General features: G+C 48.0%; 1 protein-coding gene across 6 annotated transcripts in view; it reads right to left on the bottom strand.

The window, feature by feature from the left end:
• The window catches only part of KDM2A (lysine demethylase 2A), a 1,348,567-nt gene that overhangs the window by 992,114 nt on the left and 329,812 nt on the right, over positions 1 to 26,641 (bottom strand). For 5 of the 6 annotated variants that reach the window (XM_069628943.1, XM_069628942.1, XM_069628941.1 and 2 more), the window contains one exon: positions 11,171 to 11,249. In XM_069628943.1, coding sequence (XP_069485044.1) covers positions 11,171 to 11,249 — 79 coding nt within the window. Of the gene's footprint in view, positions 1 to 11,170; positions 11,250 to 26,641 lie in introns of those variants that run through there. The other variant, XM_069628946.1, reaches the window with a different exon arrangement.

Raw genomic sequence — 26,641 nt, 5'->3', positions numbered from 1 at the left:
TCTACTATTTGCTTTAACAACATTTCATATTTTCCCGATCTAGTTATGATCAGGTTGGTAGGGCCACTCCTATCCACTATTGATGAGATTCTTACATTGAGTGATAACTGAAGCATCGAGTGGTCACTTCGAGAATGAGGAGGCAACTGGGAACACAAACAGATTCTGATCGTCTATCACTGTACACAGCAGAAGGGAAGCTAGCAACAGGAGCACAACAAAACCAACAAACAAGAAAGGCAGTAGTGAAGAGGATCACTCAAACGAATACCATGGCCCGTAACATTCCTCGACATACATAGAGGTAATAGAGAACGGTAACAGCACGAGGCCGCCGGAACAACCGAATACAAGAAGAGAAACTCGTCCCAGTACTAACAACAAATTACTTGTGTAATTGGAACTGTGTAGAGTTGATAGAGGAGATTGATTAACGCTGTGTGGGAAGTCTAAGAACAAATACCTGATAAAGGAGGGAAATTACTATATGAGCACCAAGATGAAAAGGAAGAAACTGTGGCGTAACACATAATAAAGGACAGAGAAGGCTATCAAGTAAACAAGATAGTTACAAAGAGAACCCGGAAGGGGGGAGAGGACTAGCAAGAGGGAAGAAACCACAGCCATGCTGAGAAAGCATGGATCAATAGATTATGAGTGGTCTAAAACCTCCACCAAGAAGCCGAGAATGTATCACGAGGAAAGTTGTCACAGATACATCACTAAGGAGACTCCAAAACCAAAGACTGTTGTAGAAGAGCTACAAGAGTTAATCCAAGGAATAAAGACAGGCTATTATAAGAAATTGTGCTACACAAGCAGCCCAAGGAAAAGACATTGATGCAAAGTGACTGTCAGAAGATATAATTGGTTATTTATAACACTTCATACCAGAGATTTCTAAGCACGGACCCGGGGAAAGAACCTGTGTTGCTCCGCATTGTCTTGCTTCCTAGACAAGGGTGTTGCCTCTGAGCTATCCTCCCGAGACAAAATTAATCCCGAGGATTAAGCCAATCTCCTGCACTGGTTTAAGTAAGTTATCTTAGTGGTAGGGTCAGGCAGAATTAGATTCGAACTAAGAACTTTTCATTATTTGGGACTTCCTGGTGACAGACTAGCACCTTTAGTTCCTTTAGATTGTTAGAGAACTTTCTCTGGATATTTGAATAAAAGTTTAATATAATTTGAATAAATTGTAATTAAAATGTCCTTAAAGAGTCAGACTCCTTCCGACACACCACACTGGATAGAGGGGTTTGTAGCGCCGGGGGGATAGTTTGAATTTACTGTTCAGCTTTTATGTTATGTCATCAAATATTTATGCTGCCCCCATCACCACAGTAGTGGTCTTACGGGACCTAGTCTTGTCCGAAAGGTAGTATATTGGGACCCTGACAAGGTGTTGCCAGACTTTAGTTTGTGGAAAGGAAGGGGAGGGGAGGTTTGGGGAGGATGAAATAGAAAAGGGAAATTAGACAATAAAATGACCAAAATCAGAGAAAGAAAACAATTGGGATGACGGCTATATGGCTGTGGAAGCAGGGAATTTGTGTTTCTCAAATGTGATAAGTTACTGGTAAACCTGACTGTAGAACTCAGGAGAGTACAGCTCGGCTTAGAGCAGAGTTTTATTGTGATTGCACCATCTAGATACGAAGCATGGTGCTAGATGAAGTTAGATGGCGAGTGGTTACGTGATGGACTTGAGAGGTGCTCAAGCAAGCTCTACTAGTGTGGAGGCTGTCACCTGATTAGTTTGCGACAATAAAATTCCTATATCAAGGAAGAACACTGGGTTTGCAAAGCCAGCTGACAGGAGTGTAGGCGCCAAGAGTCGGATGTATACTGAAGTATGCCTGGGGAGAATGCAGAATAAGTGCTATTAGGTCCTCTAAGCTATGGGCTAGGTATAATTCACTGTTACCTAATAAAATAACATTCATAACAAAATAGTTCAAGCGACCGGCTACTCAAAACTAGACAAATACAATCCTAAGAGGAACATTTATAACCCCTTGGAGGAAGAACTCCAGCACACAGCAGATTCCCAACAGAATCATCCGCCAGATCAGAAAGAAAGCAAACTCAGGGAGAGCCGTCTTCTCATTAATGCTCATTCAGTGTCCAAATTACAAAAACAGTAACTACTCCTTTAGGGCAGCACACGTTTACTCTTTGTTCAACCAGATATATTTAGTCAACCTTACCAGCAAGTGGAGAGGAAGATACACCCTCAAACAAAATTACCTCAACTATGGCATTACTATTAGGAAAGATTTCTCTTTTGGCAACTTTCCTCCCATAGTTCTATGGACCACCAAATGTTTTGCTTCCATTTTTTAACCTGTTCTGACTTTTTACAAGGAAGTGAAGCCTTCAGCTTCACTCTGCTGGCCGTTTCACATTTTGTTATAGGCAAACTGATCAATCATTCAGACTGTCAGAACTGGGAATCTATGTTACCCTTTTGACCTTTACACTTTAGCAACTTTTTAACATTGCACACAGCATCTTACAATGCAGTGCAATGGAGATACATTTTGATCAACCTAGTCTGTAACACTTGGGAATTTTTGTTACTTTTATGTGTGCCTAAAGACAAGTTGGTGGCAGCAATTATATTGTTACCATTTGTACCATTTCTAGTGTGCATATCCACATTTACCACGTATGACTACCAAACATGATTAGGGCCCCAAAATGTCCACGGCATGAGATTTTTGCTTGTTCTTGGCAGGTCAGGAAATCTCATATAAAGATATGCACTTTCCCAGGAAAGCTACAGCTTTCGCGTGTTAGTGATGCTGTTGTGTGTGTATGGCTAAGGAAGTGGGAAGGACTATCTGGTCACATTCCACATTCCTGGAGCCAGAAAGTCTTAGTGTGGGCATGAGTGAAACCAATAGTTTCCCCCTATTGGATAGCTACTGGCTGTTGGTGCAGATCCTTACCAATAGCGGGCTTAGACTTGCTTCCAGCCTGGATTATGGATAAGAAGGAGATTCCTGCAGCCATTTCTTTAGATCAGCATTGGAGCTAAGAATCCCTTGTAGAAGAACAGTCGACTGAAGATCCGAAGAAGACTCCCGAAGAGACCCAAAATCCCTTCCTGAATCTGGCTTGATGCCCTGTTGGACTACCTGAATCTGCGAAGGCCCTCTGCTTCGGCCCCAGAGCTGGTGGGACCAACCACTCTCAACATGTTACTGAGTCTTCGGAAGTGGCCCTGGACCACCCGGTGGACTGACCAGATCTCCAGTCCAGTGGGCTGCCTCGATAGAAAAGTCACTGTTGCGCGTTTGCAGTTGGAAATTAAATGGTCACCAGCTTGTGGTGTAAGTCGCCTACCTGCTGAATTTCAGCCTCCGAGATTCAAGGCATCCTGCTCTGGAAAGGCTTCTGTAAAGGCAACTGGAAGGACACCTGCCCTGACTGTGAGTTGGACATCGCTGGAACTCACCTTTCCCAGTCCTGTGAAGTGTCCTGAAGAGGTCTGCATCTGTGCTTTCTGCATTCCTCCATCTCAAAGGGTTGCACTCTGCTCTTGGGACCCGTCTGGAAGAATCCTTGCACCTTTAGCTACTGGGCACATCTGACTTGAACCAACAGTGAGAAATCCAATCTCCAGCAACCCGCGCTCAAACAATCCACTCCTCTGAGCAAATAGGAATCCGGGGGGGGGGGGGGGGGTGGGGGGGGGGTAAGTAAACGCAAATCATTTGTCTCCCCCTGTCCTCAATAGCATAAGATTGAGAACAAGTGTCTTTGTATCATTCCATTCCACTGCTTTTTGGTCTTGGCACCTGGGCAGCGAAACCTGAAAGATAAGAACACATTTTTGCTTAACACAAACTTTGTTGCATTTCTTCTCTTGAACCATCACCAACACCAACACAAGTACTTTACCTGCATCAGATCCATTCTGGGGAGAAGCACATGGACCTTTGGGCAGAGGGCCCCACTCTTCATAGGGATTGGACTTCTGAAACTAGGGCATATTTCTTGTGAGTCGGTTTCATCTAACTTTATCATTTACATACCCTTCATTGATTTACGTCATTGAATGCATTTAAGAATCTATAGTGACTGCATGACATACATTACATACCGTAATCTTATTTCTGATGCTTGTATCTGCTTGGATTCACATGCTTTGCACAGGCTGACATATAGATGCAGAGTATTGCATGACTTGTTTTCGAAGTTCGAAAAGGTAATTTCTTCAGGGCAATTCTGTAATACTATGCCTAGTGTGATGTGTAATGTACCCATGGTTCTTCACACATCGAGGACCCGCACATTGTCTTTTTCTGCCATTGTGGTCGGTCGCTATTATGCAGAGTTCGCAGCTTTGGCTACTTTGCTATTTTTAATGAAAAATAAGAAGATCCACAAGCCTTAGAATAATAAAGTTACTCACTGTAGTGACTACCTTACTCCTAGTCCATAGTCCCCTTTCCTCCATACTTATGGAGACATTCTGTCCTGTGGGACGGGACCAGAGCACTTTTGTAAAAATGCATCACATTTTCCAAAAATGTGTCCTGCTCTTTTTACGCGGGGTACCACACATGGCCGTAACCCCGCCCTCCTTAGCTCCACCCAGTGCATCGCCCATCAGTCCTTTTCTATCGCCAGTTCTGAGACCTTTAAGCAATAACAGAGGAAAATTATACGGGACGGTGTGCGGGCGTATGGAGGAAAGGGGACTATGGGCTAGGAGTAAGGTAGTCACTACGGTGAGTAACTTTATTATACTCCTACGTGCCGTACCCTTTCCTCCATACTTATGGGAGATTCCCAAGCGCTCCTCACAGGAATTACCGGTGGATGGAAACTCCTTACTGAAACAGGTTCCTAAGCACAGCTTGACCGAACTGAGCATCAGCCCTGGAGCTCAGGTCCAGACAGTAATGCTTACAAAAAGCCGATGGAGAGGCCCACGTAGCTGCTTTCGCGATGGTCTCCCAGGGAACCTATTTTTGGAAGGCAACGGCAGCCGCCTTGCCCCGCACAAGATGAGTATGAATTCCCTTTGGAACCCGAAGACCCTGAATGGTATACGCCTCAGAAATACAGGCAGCAATCCACTGCCAGTTGCTTTTGAGCCCGGCTTTCCTTGCAGGTTTCCGAAGGTCACAAAAAACTGCAAGAGTTCCTAAGCTCAGATGGTTTATCCAGATAGAACTTAAGGGCTCTTCTAATGTCCAGGCAGTGCAGAACCCTTTCGCCCTCTGTGGCCTGGTCTGGAAAATAGACAGGCAATCAAATTGACTGATACAAAAGAAAATCAGAGACCACCTTCGGAAAAACGGAGGGATTTGTCCTCAGGACAATCTTATCCTTATGAACAGTAAGGAAAGGATGCTCTACCGACAAAGCCTGAAGCTCACTTACACACCTTGCCGAAGTCGCAGCAATCAAAAAGGACAGTTTCCACGAAAGGTACTTAAAATCGATAGTAGCCATGGGCTTAAAAGGCTCATGACACAAGGCCGTAAGGACCACATTCAGATCCAACCTTGGATGCAGGCTGCGAACAGGAGGATGAAGATGTAATAGGCCTGCATAGTGACCGGATTAGTCAGAGAAAAAAGAGCACTGGTCAGTGGACAGGTAAGCAGCGACAGCCGACAAGTCCTGCAAGACAATACATGAATGCCCGATTCTGCCAGATGTGAGACAAAAGAAAGGACCACGTTGATAGTAGCCTCCCTCGGGTCCAGCTGCCTAGCTACACACCAGTGGAAGAAATGTAGCCATTTACTCCTATACTGAGATGGTGTCCAGACATTTGGTCGACTGAAAACTGGTCTAATGACATTTGGTCGACGCAATTTGGTCAAAAACCAAATGGTCGAATTTTTTTTAATTATATATTTATTTTTTGGGTTTTCGTTTTTTTTTTTTTTAAAAAAAAAAGGTGTTTTTAGAAATAAAAAGGGTGAAAATAAAGAAAATAAAAAATTCGACCATTTGGTTTTCGACCAAATTGGTTCGACCATTTGTCTGGTCGATCAATTTTTTTCGACCAAATGTGTGGTAACCTACTGAGATCTTGTCGAAGGTTTCCTGGCCGCCTGAATAATGCATATGTTTTCCGTGGACAAATTCAAACGCTCTAAATATCTGAACTCAGGTACCAGGCCGCCAAGCTGAACGATTGTGGGGAGGGGTGCCACAACTGCTGATCGCTCTGGTGAAGCAGATCGGGAACCAGCGGAAGCTTGAGCAGCGGGTACACTGATAGATGCTGAAGTTCCAAAAACCAAAACCTGGCCGGCCACCAAGGGGCTATGAACAGGAGGGAGCAATTAATTGTGTTCCTTAGCTTGCAAAGCGCCTGATGGATCAGAGGAAGGGGTGGAAAACCGTAGGCCCTCATGTCGTGCCATGGAATTTCGAAAGCATCTCCCAGAGAGGAGGCTTCGAGGTCGTTCCTGGAGGAATACCGAGGAAGCTTCCTGTCTGTCAATGTCACAAAGAGGTCCATTTCTTGAGTGCCCCCAACAGCGAAAAATATCCAAGAGGATCTCTGTGTTCAGTTCCCACTCGTAGCTGACCACTGCTTGTCAGCTGAGGGCATCTGCAGTGACATTCAGCTGGCCCGGGATGTGTACTGCTACCAGCCAGATACCATACTGAAAGGCCCATTCCCAAATCTGAATGGCAAGATCCACATGAGGAGGATACCTTGTACCCCCGTTTGTTCATATAGAACATGGACACTGCGGACACGGACCACCTTGTTGACAATGCCTGGTTTGAACGTTTTCAGCGCCAGGAATATCGCCAGGAGCTCCAGATAAATTATATGAAGCTGTCTGTCCTGCGGCGACCAAAGATCGAAAACCTGAAGATGATCCAACATCGCACCCCAACCCTGAAGGGAGGAATCTGTCGTGACAGTCAATAGTGGGCAAGGGTCCTGGAAAGGAGCGCCCACCGACATATTGTTGAGAGACGACCACCACGAGAGGTCCGTCCTCATGAAAGGTGGAACCAGTATCATTTTGGAATCTCGATCCACTACTTGAAGCCATGAGCTCGGAAGAGCCATCTGCGTCCGCCTCATCTTGAGACGAGGAAGAGCCAGCACGCACAAAGCTATGAGGCCCAGAAACCTCTGGAACCACCAGGCCGACATGCTCTCCGACTGGATGAACACCTGACATGTGGCCAACAGACCCACCATTCTGTCCCCAGTCAGATACACTCTGCAATTGATCGTGTTCCAACGAAAATCCAGGAAAATAAGTCCTGAGAGACTGTCATGGAGGATTTCCGCCAGTTCACCGACAGCCCAAGGTGGAACAGGAGCTGGAGGAGAGACTGAAGGTTGCTCGAGGCTTTCAGTGGACAAGGACTGTGCAGCAGCCAGTTGTCCAAATATGGATACTCATGGATACCCTGTAGCCGAAGAAAAGCTGCGATAACCGACAATCTTCGTAAAGACACGCAGTGCTGAGCTGAGACCAAACAGGAGCACACGAAACTGGAAATGCTCCTTCCCCATGGAAAACCGCAGCATTTCCGATGCAGAGCCCAAATGAGGCTATGCATATACGCATCCTGAAGGTCCACCACGCTGAGCCAATCACCCTTGTGTAAAGAGGACTTTATCTGACCGGGTGTGATCATCTTGAATTTATCTTGGGGAAGACAAAGGTTGAACTGGGAAAGGTCTAGGATGGTGCACAGGCCAGCCTGGTTGTGTTTGGGCACCGTAAACAGATGGGAGTAGAAGCCCTCCCCTCGCTCCCTAGGGCAATGGGTTCCACCGCCTTGAGATCCAGAAGCTTCTGGACTTCGGCTCTGAGGGAGGGCGTCCCCAACTGCTGGAAGGGAGGATTGATGGGTGGGGTAGGGGCAAGGGGCAAGCAGAAGCCCACCCGAGCAATGGACAAGACCCACCGATCCTAAGTGATGGTCCGCCATGCCTCTCAGTGAAACACAATGCGCCCTCCCACCGGAGTCTCGTGCGAGCGCCAAAAAACATCATTTAGAGACCACTTGCTCCTGAAGAGGAGGCAGAGGACTGAGGGGAAAAGAAAAAAAATCTGCCTTGATGCCGTTTCCAACAAGAGTTCACAGATGGAGGATCGACCCTGTGTGGCCTCCGATCCAGAAACCCTCTAAAACCAGAGGAGCACCGAGGCTGAGATGACGTTCAAGCTTTGAACGGCAGCTTCACCAACACAGACAGGGACTTGGCTGTTTGAGTGCTGTCTTTAGTCTTAGTCAGCTCCACATCCGTTGATAAGTGGAACAGCTCCTTGTCGTCAAAAGGCAGGTCCAGAACCTTATCAAAATAAACACACAATGCCACCAGCCCAGCAGGGACACCAGCAACAGTGTGATATACTTTACAGAAAAAGAAATGGAGGTACCAGAGAAGGTGCAATTACAGAGACGGCTATAGGGTTTTTATTTAGTTTTTTCAGGGCACTAGAGGAGTCCATCTTTCGCCTCTAAAAGCGCCAATCCCTCCCAATCTCGGATGTCCCTACCCCCGAGGTTAGTACATAATGCAGGTTTCTCCCTACTGTCTGGGTTCGGACTTCGACAGAGGAGATGACCTAAAGGCAGATGCCTTATCCGTCTAAACTCCCTCGGGGACTTCCTAATTTCACAGTAAACCAACAATATCACTACTGGGTTACTAGGGATTTTAGGGTGTGTCTTTCAGACAGTGCCTGACTTGGTGGTCTTACCATCACACCCACATACTCCTAAACCACTCTCTAGCAGATGGTCTCCTCCCACTACTCTCCTACTCCCAACTCCCAACTCCACAACATTCACTCCTACTGCCAGGGTCTTCCTACAGTGTCTCATTCTTTTTATTCCTTGCCTCCACCCTGATGTTACTTCTTCCTACACACTACTGCTCCCTCCTCAACGCCATTACTCCCTTTTACACAATACTGCTCCCTCCACTGCACTTTCTACATAGTCACACTCCTTTCACTCTTACAAACACTTCATATTCACTCCATACACACCCTCCAATGGTAGAACTCACTTGCCCTCCACAACCAAACCCTTGCCTGCTCCACAATGTGTCTCCACATTCTTGTCCACAATCCTTCCTACCGCTCGTCTCTTGGTTTGCCATCTCCTCTGATCTCACTCACACCACCCACAACTTCCTATTTCCAGGAGTTTCATTTATACCCCTGCCCACACTCTGTTTGATTGTAACCCCTGCCCGGCAGGGAAGACAGGGGTAGACAAACAGAAAATGTTTTAAATAGCATGCTGAGCCCCACGCTTTATAGCGGTGGTGGCCGGTGTTGTACAATGTCCCAGTTTGTGTTTATGGGACTTTGGCCTGTCCTCCCCCAAGAAAAGCACAGTCTTTGTGGGGATTGAGATTCTGGTTTTAGTCCCTGGTGTCTGGCAGCGGTTTTGTTGTGGTTCATGTTGGTGCAAGGGAGTGGTGTGTGCCTTGTCGGCAAGCCGCATAGGCTCTCCTCTACGTCTTCTATGCTCTCTCTTGCCTTACCAGTTTGGCGCTGAAAGGAGTATGGCATGAGGCGCAGATAGGTTGCCTTCTCGTCTGGTCTCTTGCTTCGGCTGCAACGCGGACTTCAGGTCTAAGCACAAAAAGAGAACCTGGCGAGTATTTGGAATAAAAGGCATGGGGTGATCCAAATGGATACAGCCCTTGTCTAGGCAGGCGCTTAATAATAATAATTTAGCATTTATATAGCGCTACGAACCCTCAGGCATCTGAGCACTGCTCATCACCCACGGCGTGTGGTGCTCATTTATCGACCTCGGAAGGATGAAAGGCTAAGTTTGGCCCTGCCGGGATCCGAACCTGCATCGGCAGGCTCTGCACAGATGTCAAAGCGAGCGCTCTCCTCGCTGTGCTATCTAACCGGCTGGGGACAGGAATTGGTGCCTTTGGCTTCAAACCTGGTAGGGCTCTCACCCACCCAGGCTGAGAGAGGTTCCCATCATGGCAGGGGCAAGGCACAGATCCCGTCACAGGGGACAGGGTTCCATGAACACTGGTATTCTTAGGGGAGGTGGTGGTGCAAGATAAATAAGTGGGTAATAGGGGACAGTGCCCCTTTACACTAGAAACCTGAGGGACTGACCAGTACCTCGTCCAAGAAGTTGTGGTGGCCAGTGACAGAGAGCGAGCAGCAAACAAAAACAAATATATCCCAACATCTTGCCATTAGACACTGTTCTCGATTCACACAGGGACTCCGATGAAGAAGAAACTCCCATGGCACATGCAATGCCTGCTACCAACCGGTTAAGGGCAGGCAGACACATTCATAGGAGCTAGGCCATGGGAAACATGACGCCGGGGGAGGGGTGATGGGGTTGGATAGCCCCTCTTAGGAAGCACAAAAGCTATTCAGGACTCGGATGAGGCCCCACATAATTTCAATGTTAGCAGTGCATCAGAAAAAAATCTAATACACCATTAAGGGGAAAAATCAAACATGCTCAGGGTCCCGCTCTAGGGATGCAGAATGCATGTTTTGGTCTCACAAAGATCACCTTAGAAAGCATCATGAGGAAGGGCTCAATGACCCCTTCGGTGGACCATGACACAGGAATACTTTAAAAGTAACCGGAAGCAATCTCTGGTCTCTGACCAAGTGTATGATATATCTGGGCGAGTTAGAGAAGGCAATAAGTCCAAGTGGCAGGTCCAGTCAATTTCTTAGGGTTTTCACCATCAAAGCATGTCCTTAGGAATGAGAGGCACTAATCACAGGGAAATATGAAGCATTGCTTAAATGACATGCACACGCCAATTATACAGTGCCCTAAATAGACCTAATAGCAGTGACCAAACAAATGTTAAAATAAGAGAATCCAATCCTTTGAACGCAAACCTAGTTCGACCTAGGATGCCTTCAAAAGACAGACTCCCAATATGCAACTGTAAAACCGCAAGCACAAGTTCATTTGTGTTTTTGTAGCATATAATTGACTTAACTCGACTACTGTATGCACACAGTCCCAGTTAAACAAACCTTCACTCTTTCAGACTAATGTGAAGTCTAGGAAACAGAAACCCAAAAGAGGTCCTGTGTAGCAATCGGTTAGTCCAGGCAGGACATGGACATCTACCAAAGCCCTTGAAAAGCACAACTACATGATGTGTCCAGTCGCAGTCACTGCTTCAGACACTTACTTGATCCCGAGTCCATCCGGCTTCTTGAAGATAAGAGGCTCTCTTAGTCCGACTCGCTGGATGTATTCCATATTAAAATCTGGAAAAGTTAAAAAATATATAATCAATCAATGGGAGAGCTGGAAGTTTGCTTCAGTTGACTGATACTCAGGACCATCACATTTAAGGAAGCCACTCTCTGCTTCAATGATGTATGCTTCTAACTAGCCATCAATGGCTGTGATTAGCATTGTAACCTATTACCACACACTAACCCACAGTATGTACATTCTCAGATATTTCAGTAATCATTTCTATAAAATTCCCAACACAGAAATCAAGAGCACACCAAACAAGTTTTTCCAAGAGTGACAAGTAGGAGCGGTCCGTTACTGCACTACAACTTCAGCATCTACATCTGCGATTGTGAAAATGGAAACCGCATGACCTACCTGGGTCAACTCCCACATCAGAAAACATTACTTACATATAACAATGGTGCTCCATAAAATGCATCATGCAAACATATTTGCAGACGATAGTAGGGCCACTTTTGTTTTTTAGAATATACTCTTAAACAAGAAGTACACTTGCAATGGAATGTGCCCGGATTCTTACATCATATTGCATGTACTGTGGAGGGTCAAAAAGAGACTACAGACTACGATGTCATTTTTCCTATGAACATTTAATTAAATAATAAAGTAAATGCCTCACTAACGCTAGTATATGGAATTCGCTGCCTACCAAAACTAAGATGCTTGTCGTCTATTGTGAAGTTCAAAAGTAAATCTGTCCTCGGTCCAAAATCTAATCTATACTGACCCTACCCCTAAACAAAACTAAAGACCAGGAGAATTATTCCCTTCACCTGGAGGGGCACTCTCAGCCTTGATGTAGTTCAATATATAATCTTTAGATAACTCTGGGCTATCTTTTTTGTCAGTTTGCACAGTTCAGTTATGCAACTCTCCTGGCCTCCTGGCATCCCCTTCTCCGGGCGATGAAGGATCTTCGTGATCAGAGTTCCTTGTCTCTTGATTTGACTATTTTGAGCCACTCCTGGTATACTACCAGGTTTCCATTTCTCAGATAGCTGTTCTCTCTCTGTTTTACTGGTTTCCCTACTGGCAGCAGTATGATTAACCTGGTTACTCACCGTAGTGACCACCTTACTCCTAAGTCCATAGTCCCCTTTCCTCCATACTTATGGGACATCGCTCTGTCCTATGGGACAGGACCGGAGCACTTTGTAAAAAGCATCCAAAAAAGGTTTTCAAAAATGTTGTCCTTCCTCTCTTTCTTGAGCAGGGCCCGGCACGCGGCTGTAACCCTGCCCACCTCGGCTCTGCCCCGCGCATCGCCCATCAGTCCTTTTCTATCGCCAAGTCAAAGAGCTTTTAGCAATAACAGAGGAACCTTATTAGAGGGGACGGCGGGCGGGCGTATGGAGGAAAGGGGACTATGGACTAGGAGTAAGGTGGTCACTACGGTGAGTAACCTGGTTATAACTCCTACGTCCAGTCCCCTTTCCTCCATACTTATGGGAGATTCCCAAGCACTCCTTACAGGAACTACGGGTGGATGGAAAAAAAACCTTAATGAAACAGATTCTTCAGCACAGCCTGACCAAACTGAGCGTCAGCTCTTGAGCTCATGTCAAGACAAAAATGCTTACAAAAAGCAGATGGGGAGGCCCAAGTAGCTGCTCTCGTGATGGTCTCCCAGGGGACATATTTCTGAAAGGCAACTGCGGCTGCCTTGCCCTGCACCAGGTGTACATGAATGCATTTAGGAGGCTTCAGCCCTTGGATGGTGTAAGACTCCGTAATGCAGGCGGCGATCCACCAAGAAATAGTCGCCTTAGACGCCTGCTTACCCTGTGGGTTACCAAAGGTCACAAACAGTTGAGAAGAACTCCTAAGCTCCGATGTTCTGTCCAGATAGAACTTAAGAACCCTTCTGCCTCCGAGACAGGGTTCGGAAAAAAGACCGGCAGGGAGATCGACTGGTTCAGATGGAACTCAGATATCACCTTCAGCAGGAAAGCAGGATTTGTCCATAGGACCACCTTATCCTTGTGAAAAACCAAGAAGGGATGCTCCATCGATAAGGCCTGCAGCTCACTCACACGCCTTGCTGATGTAAGGCGACCAAAAAGGACACTTTCCAGGACAGGTACTCGAGGTCCGTGGCCATTGGTTAGAAAGGTTTATGGCACAACGCCGTAAGGACCACATTTAGATCCCCCGCCGGGTGTGGATTACAAATTGGAGGATAAAGGCGTGTCAAGCCTGCAAAATGCCTCTTAACTGCTGGGTTAGACAGAGAGTAAGAGCATTGGTCCGTAGAAAGGTAAGCGGAAACCGCTGAAAGATTAGTTCTGCTTGACAGGACGTAAACGCCTGACTCTGCTAAGAAGGATACAATGGACAGCACCGTGTCAATTGTAGCCTCCCTTGGGTCCAATTGCTTCTTTAAACACCAATGACAGAACCTGAGCCATTTGCTTCTGTACTGGGACCTAGTTGAGGGTTTTCTGGCTGCCTGGATAATACTCATGTTATCCGCAGACAAGTTAAGATGTTTTAAAGACTTGAACTCGGGCACCAAGCCGCCAAGCTGAGCGATTGTGGGGAGCGGTGCCACAGATGCTGTTCCCCCTTGTGAAGAAGATTGGGGGTCACCGGTAACCTGATCGGAGGATACATCGACAGGTGTTGAAGTTCAGAGAACCAAAACCTGGCCAGCAACCACGGGGCTATGAGTAGAAGAGAACAGTTCACCGAGTTCTTCAATTTGCAAATTGCTCGGTGAACTAGAGGCAGAGGCGGAAAAGCGTAAGCCGTCATGTTAAGCCATGGAATCTCGAGAGCATCCCCCAGAGAGGAGGCCCCCAGCTCCCCTCTGGAGGCATACTGAGGAAGCTTCTTGTTTACCGCCGTAGCGAAGAGGTCCACTTCCGGTATGCCCCAAAGCAGGAAAATCCATGGGAGGACCTCCGCCTTCAACTCCCACTCGTAGCTGACCATTGTCCGCCGGCTGAGGGCATCTGCTGTGACATTCAGCTGGCCCGGGATGTGCACTGCAAGCAACCAGACACCATGAAGAACAGCCCACTCCCAAATCTGGATGGACAGGTCTACGAGAGGGGGAGACTTGTTTCCCCCTGCTTGTTGATGTAATACATAGACACCAGATTGTCCGTGCGTATGCGGACCACCTTGTTGGCAATGATCGGTCTGAACGCCCTGAGCGCTAAGAAGATCGCCAGGAGCTCCAGATGATTTATGTGGAGGAGCTTGTCCTGAGGCGACCAAAGATCTGAGACCTGAAGAAGATCCAACGTCGCACCCCACCCTAGAAGGGAGGAGTCCCTTGTGACTGTCACTGTAGGGGCTGGGTCCTGAAACCCTGCACCCACCGACAGGTTGCTGAGAGACAACCACCACTCCAGGTCCACTCTCATGGAAGCCAGAATCTTTATCAATTTGGAGTCCGGATCCACAGCTTGACACCAAGAACTCCGAAGAGCCATCTGAGTTTGCCTCATCTTGAGACAAGCAAGAGGAAGAGCCAACACGCACCAGGCCATGAGGCCCAGAAGCCTCTGGAACCACCAGCCCAACATGCTCTCCGACTGCACAAACATCTGACACGTGGCTAACAGATCCGCCTTTCTGCCCCGGGTCAGGTACACTCTGCAGTCGATCGTGTTCCAGCGAAAACCCAGGAAAATAAAGTCCTGCAAAACCGTCATGGAAGTTTTCCGCCAGTTCACCAACAGCCCAAGATGGAACAGGAGTTGTAGAAGAGACTGAAGATTGCACGCGGCTTTCAACGGGCAAGGGCTGCGTAAGAGCCAGTCATCCAAATACGGATACACATGGATACACATGGATACCCTGCAAACGAAGATAGGCCGCAATCACTGACATCATCTTCGTGAAGACACGCGGCACCTAGCTGAGGCCAAAAGGAAGCACTCGAAACTGCAAGTGCTCCTCTCCCAAAGAGAAATGGAGATACATCCTGTGTGGATTCCAAATCAGAATATGTATGTACGCATCCTGAAGATCCACCATGCTAAGCCAATCGCCCATCTGCAAGGAAGACAGTATCTGGCTGGGCGTGATCATCTTGAATTTCTCTTGGGGTAGGAAAAGATTGAACTGAGAAAGGTCTATGATGGTGCGCAGGCCAGCCTGGTTGGGTTTGGGCACCGTAAACAGTCGGGAGTAGAAGCCCTCCCCTCGCTCCCCGAGGGGAACTGGTTCCACCACTCTGAGGTTCAGCAGCTTCTGCGCCTCAGCGTTCAGGGAGGGCGATCCAGACAGCTGAAAAGGAGGGTTGGAGGGTGGGGCAGGGGGTAGGGTTAAGTGGAAGCCCGCCCGAGCGACTGACAAGACCCATCTGTCTTCGGTGATGGTCTGCCACGTCTCCCAATGAGACACAATGCGTCCTCCCACCGGCGTCTCGTGTGAGCATGGAGAACCCTCATTTTGCAGGTTTTTCAGTGGTGTTGCCACCTGAACCTGAGGAGGAGGCGGAAGAGCGGGAGAAAAACCGAGTCCATTGTTGACTCGGGCGATTATTCCCCAAAGGGGTATCCACTCCACGGGATTTCCGGTCAAGGAAGCCCCTGAAACCAGAGGAGGGCCGACTCTGCGTGTTTTAATGGGAGTTTTAACCAGGACCGACAAGGACTTAGCTGCCTAAGTGCTATCCTTCACTTGGTCAGCTCTACATCAGTTGTAGAATGAAACAGCTCCTTACGTCAAATGGAAGGTCCAACACCTTGTCCTGTACTTCCTTTGAAAATTTGGTGGTATGCAGCCATGCCTGTCGGGAGGTATCAACCAGCAGCATAAGGCCCCGAGCCGAGGTATCTACGTGGTGAGCCGCAGCATCCAGGAGATCCTGGGCCAAGACCCTAGCGTTGGATAATCCTGCCTTAAAATCCTCCAGCTTTTCGACCGGAATGAACTCCTCAAACTCTGACAGACCTTTCCACATCTGCATATTAGCCCACTCTTAACACTAGTTCGGCATTGGCCTGCCGGAGCTGAAAGGCAGAGTTAGCGAAAATCTTCCTCCCAAGGGAGTCAAGAAGCTTGTCCTTCTTTCCCAGGACCCGAGTAGCCGTCGTGGAAGAGGATGCTGCAGGCCTGGACTGTAAGGTAGCCGCAGCCACCACCGTGGAGGAGGGGGGCGGACAAGACAAAGCCATCTCTTCCGAAGAATGCAGCCTGTATCGCGCATCAATTTTCTTATTGATGAAAAGTCCGGCGTGTGGCTTTTCCCAAACCCTACGGACCTCGGCTGGCGGTTCTTCTGCAAGAACAGGCTGGTACGCTCCAATGGAGACAGGGTGAACGCCCCGAGGAAGCACGCCCTCCTGTGGCGTGGGTGCCTCGGGCACCGGAACATCCAAGAAGCACATGTCCAGTAACCGGTCATGGAAAGCTCTAATAGAGCGGGGCAGATCCTCGTTGTCCTGATCGCCCTGCGCGTCATCCGACAGGTCAGGATCCTGCTGAGCCGTGTCGGGCACCGTCTTGTCCACGGGGGACAATGGGGGCAAAGGCAGAAGAGTCGGGGAAGGCACCGTAGGCAAGGGAGGCGCCGGCGGGACCACCGGAGGAACGGGTGGAGTCGGAGGCGCGGGCAGACATATCTCCCTAAAAAGCCCTTTGGAATATATCCTCATGGGGTCGGTACGCATAAGCGTCTGAAATTTGCCGAAAAAGGCGTCCTCCGGGGACTGTTTTGGAACCAGAGGGGGCCTCTCATGAGGAGGATAATTCCAGGGAGGTAACAGGGAAGGGTGCCACACCAGCCCATCACCCGACATATCCACAAAAATCAAAGGTGCCAACCCCGCAGGCAACGAAACATTGTGCGGAAGGGGTATCCGAGCGTTCCAATCATAGACTGGCCGATGAGGATGCGCACAAGGAACCCTATGTTCACCCACAGAGCCAAGCCCTACACCTGAGGCCGATGGCGTAGTTGTAGGGGTAGCGCCCAAAATGGCCGCTGTGGTTGTGGCGGGAACGGCCGCCATTTTATCATCACCTGAGGGGAACTGCGGCACGTGAGGAAGTGAGGCAGGGGTCCCCGTCGATGGATCAGGGGTCCTAACTTTAGCCTTAACATAAGGAACCTCGGCAGAGCCGGTACTATGAGGCCTGGAATATTTCTGCGACATACCAATCGCCAAATTAGCCTTCCCAGGAAGGACCTCGGCACTGCCGGTAAAAGAAGAACTTTCCTTCTTTGCCCCCTCAACAGATCTGGCGTCGCCACAAGAGCGTGAACGGTGAGAAACGACCTTCACCGATAAGGCCTAGTCAGGCCTCTCAGAAATGTTGGTAACCATAGCCTCTGTACGAGGGACCTCGGACCCAGGTCCGGTAACAGCCTTACTAGCGCGGGCCTCGAACATCGGTTCGGTAACACCAAGTGCCACCTAAGCCTCGGGGAAAACCCTGGTCTTATTCTTGAGGGAAGCCGATAGAAAGGCCTAAGAGCAAGCTCCGGTACCCCACGACTCAGTAGAACTGGGTCTACAAGCAGCCCCCACAGGAGGGGCCTCGGAACGTAGTTCGGTATCCACAGGACCCTTATGGAGACCCTCGGAGAAAACTCTGGTGCAATTATTAGGCCCAACGGGCCCCTCAGGGGAATCCCTGGTGACAGAGCGGTCGACACCCCTCCCGGCTCGGTGAGAACCCGGGAAGGTGTCTCCCGGCCGGGGTGCTCTGAAAAGTTTCTTCTTTTCGTCGATAAACGGTTGAAAATGCAAAGGAGGAGTCCGGCGGAACACCTCCTACCACCACTCCAACCGACGCTGAAATGCCCGACCTGAAAGGGAATCACAGTAAAAACAGGAGTCCCAGCGATGATCCGGACCCAAACACTCTAGACAAAGAGGATGGGATCCACCCTCACGAAACGCCGGTGACATGATGAACAATCTGGAAAGTCTAGTTTGAACGACATAGACCGACTAGTACACAATCGCTAGCGAGAGCCAGAGAGGAAAATAAGGAAGAAAATCTTCTGCGGATGCAAGTGCGTCCATTCCCGAGCGAGTGGCAAAAAGGACTGATAGGTGATGCGTGGGGCGGAGCCGAGGTGGGCGGGGTTACGGCCGCGTGCCGGGCCCCACGCAAGAAAGAGAGGAAGGACAACATTTTGGATGCTTTTTACAAAGTGCTTCGGTCCCATCCCACAGGACGGAGATGTCCCATAAGTATGGAGGAAAGGGGACGGGACGTAGGAGTAAAACCAATTATTGAACTTCACTCTGTGTTACTTCTTGTTTCCACTTTATCACCGGAACGAGGAGGATGAGTCCAGAAATGACTCACGCCTTCTTGGTTTTCCCATCTCTCTGTCTCTGCGACTAGTATAAAGACCACAGAAGTGGTTGACAGTTTCCCTACTTTTCACTCTCACTGTGATGAGTAGGCTGACCCCAGTAGTGATTGTGAAGTTCTGGACCTTCCATACTCTCAATGGGATGAGTAGGATGATCCCAGTTAGGATTCACAGTCTCTTGACTTCTCACTCTTCCACTGAGACGAGTATAATGATCCCAGTTAGTGAAAAAGTGAAAAGTCCAGAGAATGTGAATCCTGGGATGAGTATGATTACTACAATCATTCGTTTTTTGGATTAATCCAAATCGTTACTACCACCTCTCTCCCCGGATCTCCCGCTCTCGCAGTTACCTTCCTCGCAATGGGGCTGCAACGCTGGGTTGGCATTCTCACTCTTCTGTTCCTTCTCCATGGTCAGGACAGCTCTTGCACTCTGAACTTTCACTTTTAACAGATCTGCTTCGGCGTTCTTGTGGATAAGTGGTATCGGCTTGGAGAGGGGTTTCAGCCCCTCACCTTTCCTCCTGGTTTGGTTGTCCCTCTTGCGACTGCCTTCTGCTGGGCAAATAACAGCATCAGCAAAGCTGGGGCTTCTTTCTCTCTTCCCATGTTTGTCATTGTTCCCTTCTGGCTTGCCCCTCCCTGGACTGCCTTCAGCTAGGCAATTCCTCGCTCCACTGCACATTGTGCTGGGAGCCTGGCTGCAGTTTCAGCAATGCTCCTCTCAGGGTCCCTCAGCAGCCTTTCCCTATGGTAACCGGCGTCCTCTTTCCAGCTGGTTTAAAACTCTCGGGTTTCCTCTCTCATCACACCTTTGTCTCCTCCCTTTTTTATGATACTGCTCTGGTACTTTCCCAGCATCATTTGGATAATCTTTGTCAGCATATGAGCCATAATCGATAGGACTCTTTGATGTTTCTTCAGCTCAGTATCTAACAGGCACGCGTTCCTTATAACTCCATTCTTCTTCTTGGTCTTAGTACCTGACGGATGTTGTTCTTTACTTAAGGCATCACAATAAATATATGTACATTCTTCCTGTTTTATCCCAACAGGTTTAGATTTATGGTATGGTTGACTGATCATGATTTGCTCATTCCTCAGAGCTGAGGGCTCGTTATTACTCCTTCATTCTTCCGCTTCACAGTGTTTGCACCATGCAGTGTCTTGGCTGTTATGGCACTCTAACAACCAGTGGTTTGATCTTCATGGTTATTCGTAAGCATTGATGTTACTGTGGTTCTGTGAGTGAGGGCATGTGGGAGTACCTCTACAGAACGGGAGTCCTTGTCCCCACAGGGGGAGCCTCTCCCTGTGAGGTCCCGCTAGCCACCACTCCTTTGAGGAATATTGCATAGCAGGTTTGTTAGGAACATTTTCCCTTTTAGCAACTTTCCCTCCATATTCAATGGACCCGTAAACATTTTGCTATTGTTTTTCATCCTGTCCTGACTTTTTACAGCTTCATTCCATTGGTCGTTTTCTCACGCAATGGGAAAACGGAATAGTCCCTCAGGCTGTCAGCACTGAGAAACTTAGTTTCCCTTAGTCTTGTTACTTTGTTGCCACTTTTTGTAACTTTTTATCATTGCACAACACATCTTCCAACGCAGTGCAATGGGGTTGATGGGGCCCCTAGGCTACCCTCGCGTATGGAAACAAGGCACAATCACCACACACAAACTGATACGCCAGACACAAGATTGTATTCCCAAAAGCTAGGGTTTATTGAAAAGAAAATAGTCTCAGTTGCCCAAGTGGGTCTCACGCCCCCCAACGTGTCTCCAGACCCCGATGGCCGCAAGAGAGCGAGCATTGTACAACAGTTACATATATACAAAATGGGCATCTCACAATCAGCAATGACATATTCAATACCGCCCATAATGTATATCCTTTGAATTGGGTTCGATGATTGACAATTGTGACGAGTATGACACCTTCAGACATTCATTTAGCAACAGTTTGCAATTTCATGAGCCTGCAGACACAATTCTTTGTTTTAGAGAACACATTGCTTCCGTTTTCGCAAACAAGCTGCGTGCAGGGGAGAGACACATTCCAGGCCTCGCTATCTCCTAGTTTCTATTTGTGTGCTAGGGGTCAACTCGCTCTACAGGGCTTAGGTAAAGGGGGCCGCAAAGAAGAGCATAATTCAAGCCATTAATTGTTCATTTCTACCATTTCTACTGCATGAGCAAGACTGGCTGGCACCTGTGTAATGATTAAATGCCTTGCCGCTTACTTCCAAGGACTTGTGAGGGAGGAGACCAGGCATTTCTGTCTGGGTCGCCTGCGTTATGTTTCAACAAGTATCTCGCGGCCTCGCTCTATGCAAGAACAATAAAATAATAGTCGAGCAGAATAAGCTTTCAGAAAAGCAGTTTCGACAGAAAGCAAGAGGCGAAAGTTCAAAACAAAATGTCGATTTCAATCACATCAAAATGGACGCACTTTAGTCAAGCTAATAGATGCGTGTTTCTAATACCGAACACATGAGGCGGTTGGTCTTCTGCAAACAAAATACATTGCCTCCATCATTGAAGGGTACCTACTTTTTATGGACTGACATGGTCTCTCTTGGTTTTTGCCCTAGACATACCCCCAGGGAATTTTTGGTTACTTTAAGATGTACTAAGCAGAAGTTGCTTTTACTCTATTTTTGAAGTATGTTGTGTTAACCTAAACACGTTTGGCTACTGACGGTCGCTAGTATCTAAACATGGCCGTACCACAAGGTCTTTTGTCTGTCCTTTGGCCATCTTGTGGTTTGGCCTTCTTCCTGCCATTCCAGGTCAGGAAATTCCTTTTAAGGGCATGCACTTCCCCAGGAAAGCTACCTTTTTGGCAGGCTAGTGCATATCATGTGTGGAGGCTCCCAGGAGGCGAGTTGGGACTCCCAGGAGGCGAGTTGGGACTGTCTGGTCCCAATCCACATACTGGTGCCAGTATATCTGGTGTGCATGCTTGCATGAGAAGAGATCTCAGTAGTCCCTGATTGGACCACTCCATGTCTCTCCATAGTGTATGGTTGAAGTTATGGTTCCCTACAACTTTTGGACTAAGGCTGGGTTGCACCCATGGGCTCCCCTGTTAATTTATTTCATGTACTTGGGTGAACTACATTTCCCAAGTAGTAAAGAGGCATTTGAATTCCCCTTTACATTTTATATAGAGGGCCATCACACCCCACCTTATGTGGAGTGCTGGGTGGATACATTGTATCCCCTTTCTTACTTACCTGGTAACATTTAGTTACAACTGCAAGTTTTACATGAATGGCTGGTGGCAGTGGTTTTACCTTTATGTCTTTTAGTCTTTATTACTCCTAGGATGTTAATTCAGTCTTCGAAGCGCCACCATTTCTCTAAAATGGTGGGCTCCTTTTTATCGCCATTTCTTGTGTGCTTGCTGTTTTTGAGGTCTTCCCCTGCCATTCTGGGAGGGGTGGGGGGGACCACCTCAATGGCTGTTTTGTCTTCGACTTGAGTCCTGTGGATTCCCTGCCCAGGCTCCATAGTGTCTGGAATGGCAAAAAGCGAGGGAGGAGTCCAAAACCCTGCAGCCCTTTCTCTTTCACCTTGCCTAAATCGGAAGAACTCTCAGTGGGGGAAGGCTGTCCTGATTGGACAGCCAGACCGCCCATTGCTGTGAAATGTAGGGAGAGAATGCAGAAATTGTGCAGCAGTTCCTGATAAATACTCTGAACCTGGAAGCTGCTGACAAGTCGACCACTGGAACCAAATCCGAAGAGGAAGATTAAGAAAATGCAGCTGAGGCAATTTCCAGCGACGGAGAGCCTGCCGTGTAACCGGTGCCTGCTGTAGACCTCGATGCTAAGCGACCCAGGGTCTCTGAAAATGACAACCCCGACCTTGAGCCTTATGAGATCCAATAGACTCAAGAAGACCTGCATCTTGAGCCATCCCATGTCGTGCTGTGACCTTGCAGGGATGCAATACCGCAATACCCCAATACCCTGGGACCTCAAGCGATTGCACGGTGCACGGTCTTCAGAATCGAGCTGAAGCTTTGGTGGCATCCTGCTGGAACTCCAGACACAATTTGAGTCCTAGAAGTCCCCTCAACGGTGTGCTGCACCTTGCAAACGAGACTCCAATCAGCAATATTCAGTTTTATTCTGGCTCCTGATAAGGGTGCCAAAATCACAGAGCCGCATCCAGCAGCGAAAAAACACTTGCCTGGAGCCTTCTCTGTTGATCCCTGCTGAAAATCCCCTTCCAAAGTCCTGTCTTCCGTCTTCATGACAAAGGAATCCATCAACCGGGTATTTGGCTGTAGATCTTGAAGCCTTCCTTCTGCAACTCTTCTTCTGTGCCGAGGTACTGTGTTGGCTGGGGTATTTACCTACCTTAAGCCTGTGTGATTTTGTAAAGCTTTTGGGGTGTTTTCTCTGATTGGGAGTCCACTCATCCAATTCACCCAGGCCCACTACTGCTGGAATCCTTCAAGGGTGTTTTCTCTGAAGTCCCTGGACCTTGTTTTTGAATTGCAGGGGGAGGGAGTTTGAAGTATGCAGACCATGAGGAGCGGAAGCGAGAGGAAGAACAATGTATGCGAGATGCCACAAGGGTGGAGAAGGAGGCAGAGCAAAAGCTGTGAAAGAGACTGTAGGGGTGATGGAAGAGGATACAGTGTTGCCATACAGTGGATGGATTTGTGCAGTAGTAAGAGCAATTTGAATTTAGCCACGTTTTCCACTGTTTGCAAGGCAGCCTGCTGGTAATAGGAGGAATTAGGGGTGAAGCGAGGGAGTTTGAAGAGTCATGGTAGCAAATTTAATAACATTGTCAAGGCGTCGGAATGCATAGTTTGGAAGACAAAAGAGGATACTGGCACAGTAGTCCAGTTTGGAAAAGTCAGTAGTGGGTTACGAGATGTTTGGCGGTTTTGAAGGAAAAACGGTGGCTGATTTTCCTGATCTTTAAGAAGTTGAGGCAAACGGCCAGTGCAGTTTTAGAGATGAAGGTAGTATGTCTGTGAAGGGTTATAGATGACACCAAGGTATCACGCTGAAGAGGAGTAGGAAAGAGTCAGATGGGAACTTGATAGGGAATAGAGGATTTGGCAGGAAAGAAAAGCCCCTCTGTTTTGGAGGAGTTCAACATAAGAGTGTGAAGTCATCCATTATTTAATAGCAGAGACAGTCAGAGATTTTGGTAGCTAGGTCAGAGGAGAGATCAGGAAAGGAGAAACATTTTTGGATGTTGTCTACGAACAGTTGGTACAAGAACTCAAATAAAGAGATAAGTACCCTGAGAGTAGAAGTGTGCAGTGCAAACCCAAGACAGAGTCTAGTGGAACACCAACAATAAGAGGAGTGAGTTGAGCAGCATTGTTCCAGAAAAAAGAATCGACAACGTGCCAGGTGCGACTCGATCCAGGCAAGTGCTTGATCACAAATTCCAAGCAGGTGATTATATTGAGGAAATCAAAGTGATCAACGGTATCAGATCAATCGAGGAGGATTGGGATAGGTTGGAATATTTAGCAAGGGCAATAAAGTTTGAGACATTAATGAAAGCAGTTTCAGTGAAGTGTCAGGAGGGCAAAACAGCTTTGAGGGAGGTCACAAAGGTTATTAGTGTCAAGAAAGTTAGTAAAGCGGTCGAATACAATTCTTTCCAACACCTTAGAGTGGTGAGGAAGAAGTGGCAACGGTCAAAACTTAGTCGGCAGGTTTGGATCAGTAAGTTGCTTTTTCAGTAGAGGGATGACCATGGCGGTTTTAAAAGTAGAGGAAAAACAGGCAGAGTTGAAGGACAGGTTTGAGATATTAGGGAGGTGCTCTCCTTCCACCTCTGCCACTAGAGGGCCAATTGGTTTGAAAAGCTGAGGGGAAAGAGATCGGGGGTTAGCCTGCATCAGAAGTGCAAGGACTTCCTCAGTGTTGGTATTACTGAAGAATGAGATAAAGTCAGTGAAAGATGGTAGAGTAGGTGGAGTGAAGAAAGTAGGAGGCAAGATTAAGAGGGTAAAGAGAGATTCCCTGATTTAGGAAGCCAAGTATTCAGCAAGGTCACTAGCTGAAAGAGTAGTGTTAATAGTTGTGGGTTTAGAAGGAGTAAGGTGTCACGCTCACCTGATACCCACGGAGGCGCAGGTCTGGCTTCGAGTGCTGCTGCTTCTTCAATGGTGAAGGGCAGGACTCTGATGATGGACAGGAAGGGCCCCTCTACTCTGGCTTTTCTGGCTCGCAGGAATATTCCCCTTCGGGTCTGGAAGGATGAGTTCTCCATCCTGCTTCTGATGCAGGGGCGCGTTGAAACCCAGTTACTTCACTGGATTGAGGTTTGATGGGAGTTCAAAATAAGCTTGACTATTCAGGTGAGGCGCTGTAAGAGTTCTGTTGCAAGTTCTAAAGTTCAAGCTTAATAATAATGTTCATTGTCTTATTGCAGCAAGCGCTAATGCTTATGTCTTTTTCCCCTTAGGGGCCGGGGTTCGGAATGCCGGAGATATGGCGCCGACCCGAAGTGTAAGTTCTGGATGAGCGTTCAGGTAATGTCTTTGCATTCGCTCATTCAATGTCTTTGTCTTTTTTCCCCATTGGGGACGGGGTCCGGAATGCCAGGAAGCGGCAGGACCCGAAATGAAATGGGAATGACCCAAAAGGTAAGTCTTAGAAGGAAACTGAGCTTTTCCTATTTCCCTTCCTTCTCTCACCTTGTTTTCTTGTCTTTTCTCTCTAGGCTCCGGGAAGTGGGTGCGGATCCGGATGATCGCTGCTGAAGATGGAGGCGCCCAGGAAAGGTGGGTGAAATGCAGCGCTGCAGCGATCGAAGCGAAATGCATTTAAAATGATGTCTTCCCTTTCAGGATCGTCGGTGTGATGTCCCCGTGATGCAGATTTAGCAGGTAAGGTCTTCTTTTTCACCAATTCTCTCTTATCTCCCTTTGCAGGCGACCCAGGATGCTGACAGGCGTGGCTGAAGTCCAGATGCAGGAGCTGACACGGTGAGCGTCCAGCTGCGAGGAGCAGAACAACGCGAAGCGTGAGTTGCTGATCGGGCGTGGTTTAAATAGCTTTGGAAGAAGTTCCAGGCATGTATCCTTCCACCGATCAGGTATGTATCCTTCCCCGACCACACCCAGGTGGAAAGTAGTCCCACAGGTAAAGTAGTTCCATTCAGGCCTCAAGAGGGCCTGGATGTAGCAGCATGGTCTGCATCAGGTAAGTGCACATTAAAACACTTGAACACATGTCTAGCTTTATGAGCCTGGCGCCTAAGGCGCCAGGACAGGGGTCCAACATGAGCCTGGCGCCTAAGGCGCCAGGACTGTGTCCAAAGGGCCCCAGCTTGGGCCTGCTGGCACTTCCCTGGGAGGAATGATGCCTGCCTCTGGGGTTGCTGGGTCGGACTTGGCTCCTTGGAGGTAGGCATCATGACATAAGGGGTGAGTTTAAGGTGCCTTGGAGTCAGCTAGGGTGTTTGGAATGCGTGTTACTGAGCGAACAGTAAAAATCCCTATTAGCACTATGGAGAGAAGACTTGAGAGAGTTTAGGGCAGAGCGGTATAGTTGCAGGTCCTCATGTGAGATTGAACATCTCCATCTGCACAGGAGTCACTGCATTTCAGTGCAGAGACCAAAGGTTGAGAATGCTGGGATTTAGGGGTGAAAGTTAGCAGTGGGAAGTTAGAAGAGGAGTCATCGTGAAATAGGGACTTGGAGGTAGAGAAAGCAGTGTTAAAGGCGAAAGGATCTGGAGAGGAGGAGAGCGAGTTGAAGGACAGCAAGTAAGGGAGGAATAGCAGAGGGTTTTAACTTTTGTTAATGTTAAAGGTATTTATATAGTGCATTATCACCAAAGGAATTGGTACCTAGGTGCTCAGGCAGATCTGAAAACAAGAAGGTGGGGGTGGGTTAGTGGGTGAAGAGGGCGTAAGAAAGTGAGAATGTGGTGTCCTGTTGGCAGCTTCAGTTCGGTTTTCACTCTGCGGTGATCTTGAGTGTGAACATATGAGCAGGTTTGCTGTGCGAGAAGTGGTTGTGTGGGGTTTTGTGTGAGTGAAGTATGAAGTAACTTGAGATTTGGGTTAGTGGGTTATATGTCTCTTACGCCTTGTAATTCTTGTTGTA

Source organism: Ambystoma mexicanum, chromosome 12, assembly GCF_040938575.1.
Source record: "Ambystoma mexicanum isolate Mex_15411 chromosome 12, UKY_AmexF1_1, whole genome shotgun sequence".
Lineage (NCBI taxonomy): Eukaryota > Metazoa > Chordata > Amphibia > Caudata > Ambystomatidae > Ambystoma > Ambystoma mexicanum.
Note: the sequence above shows the minus strand (reverse complement) of the source record. Positions and strands in the feature narration are given on the sequence as shown.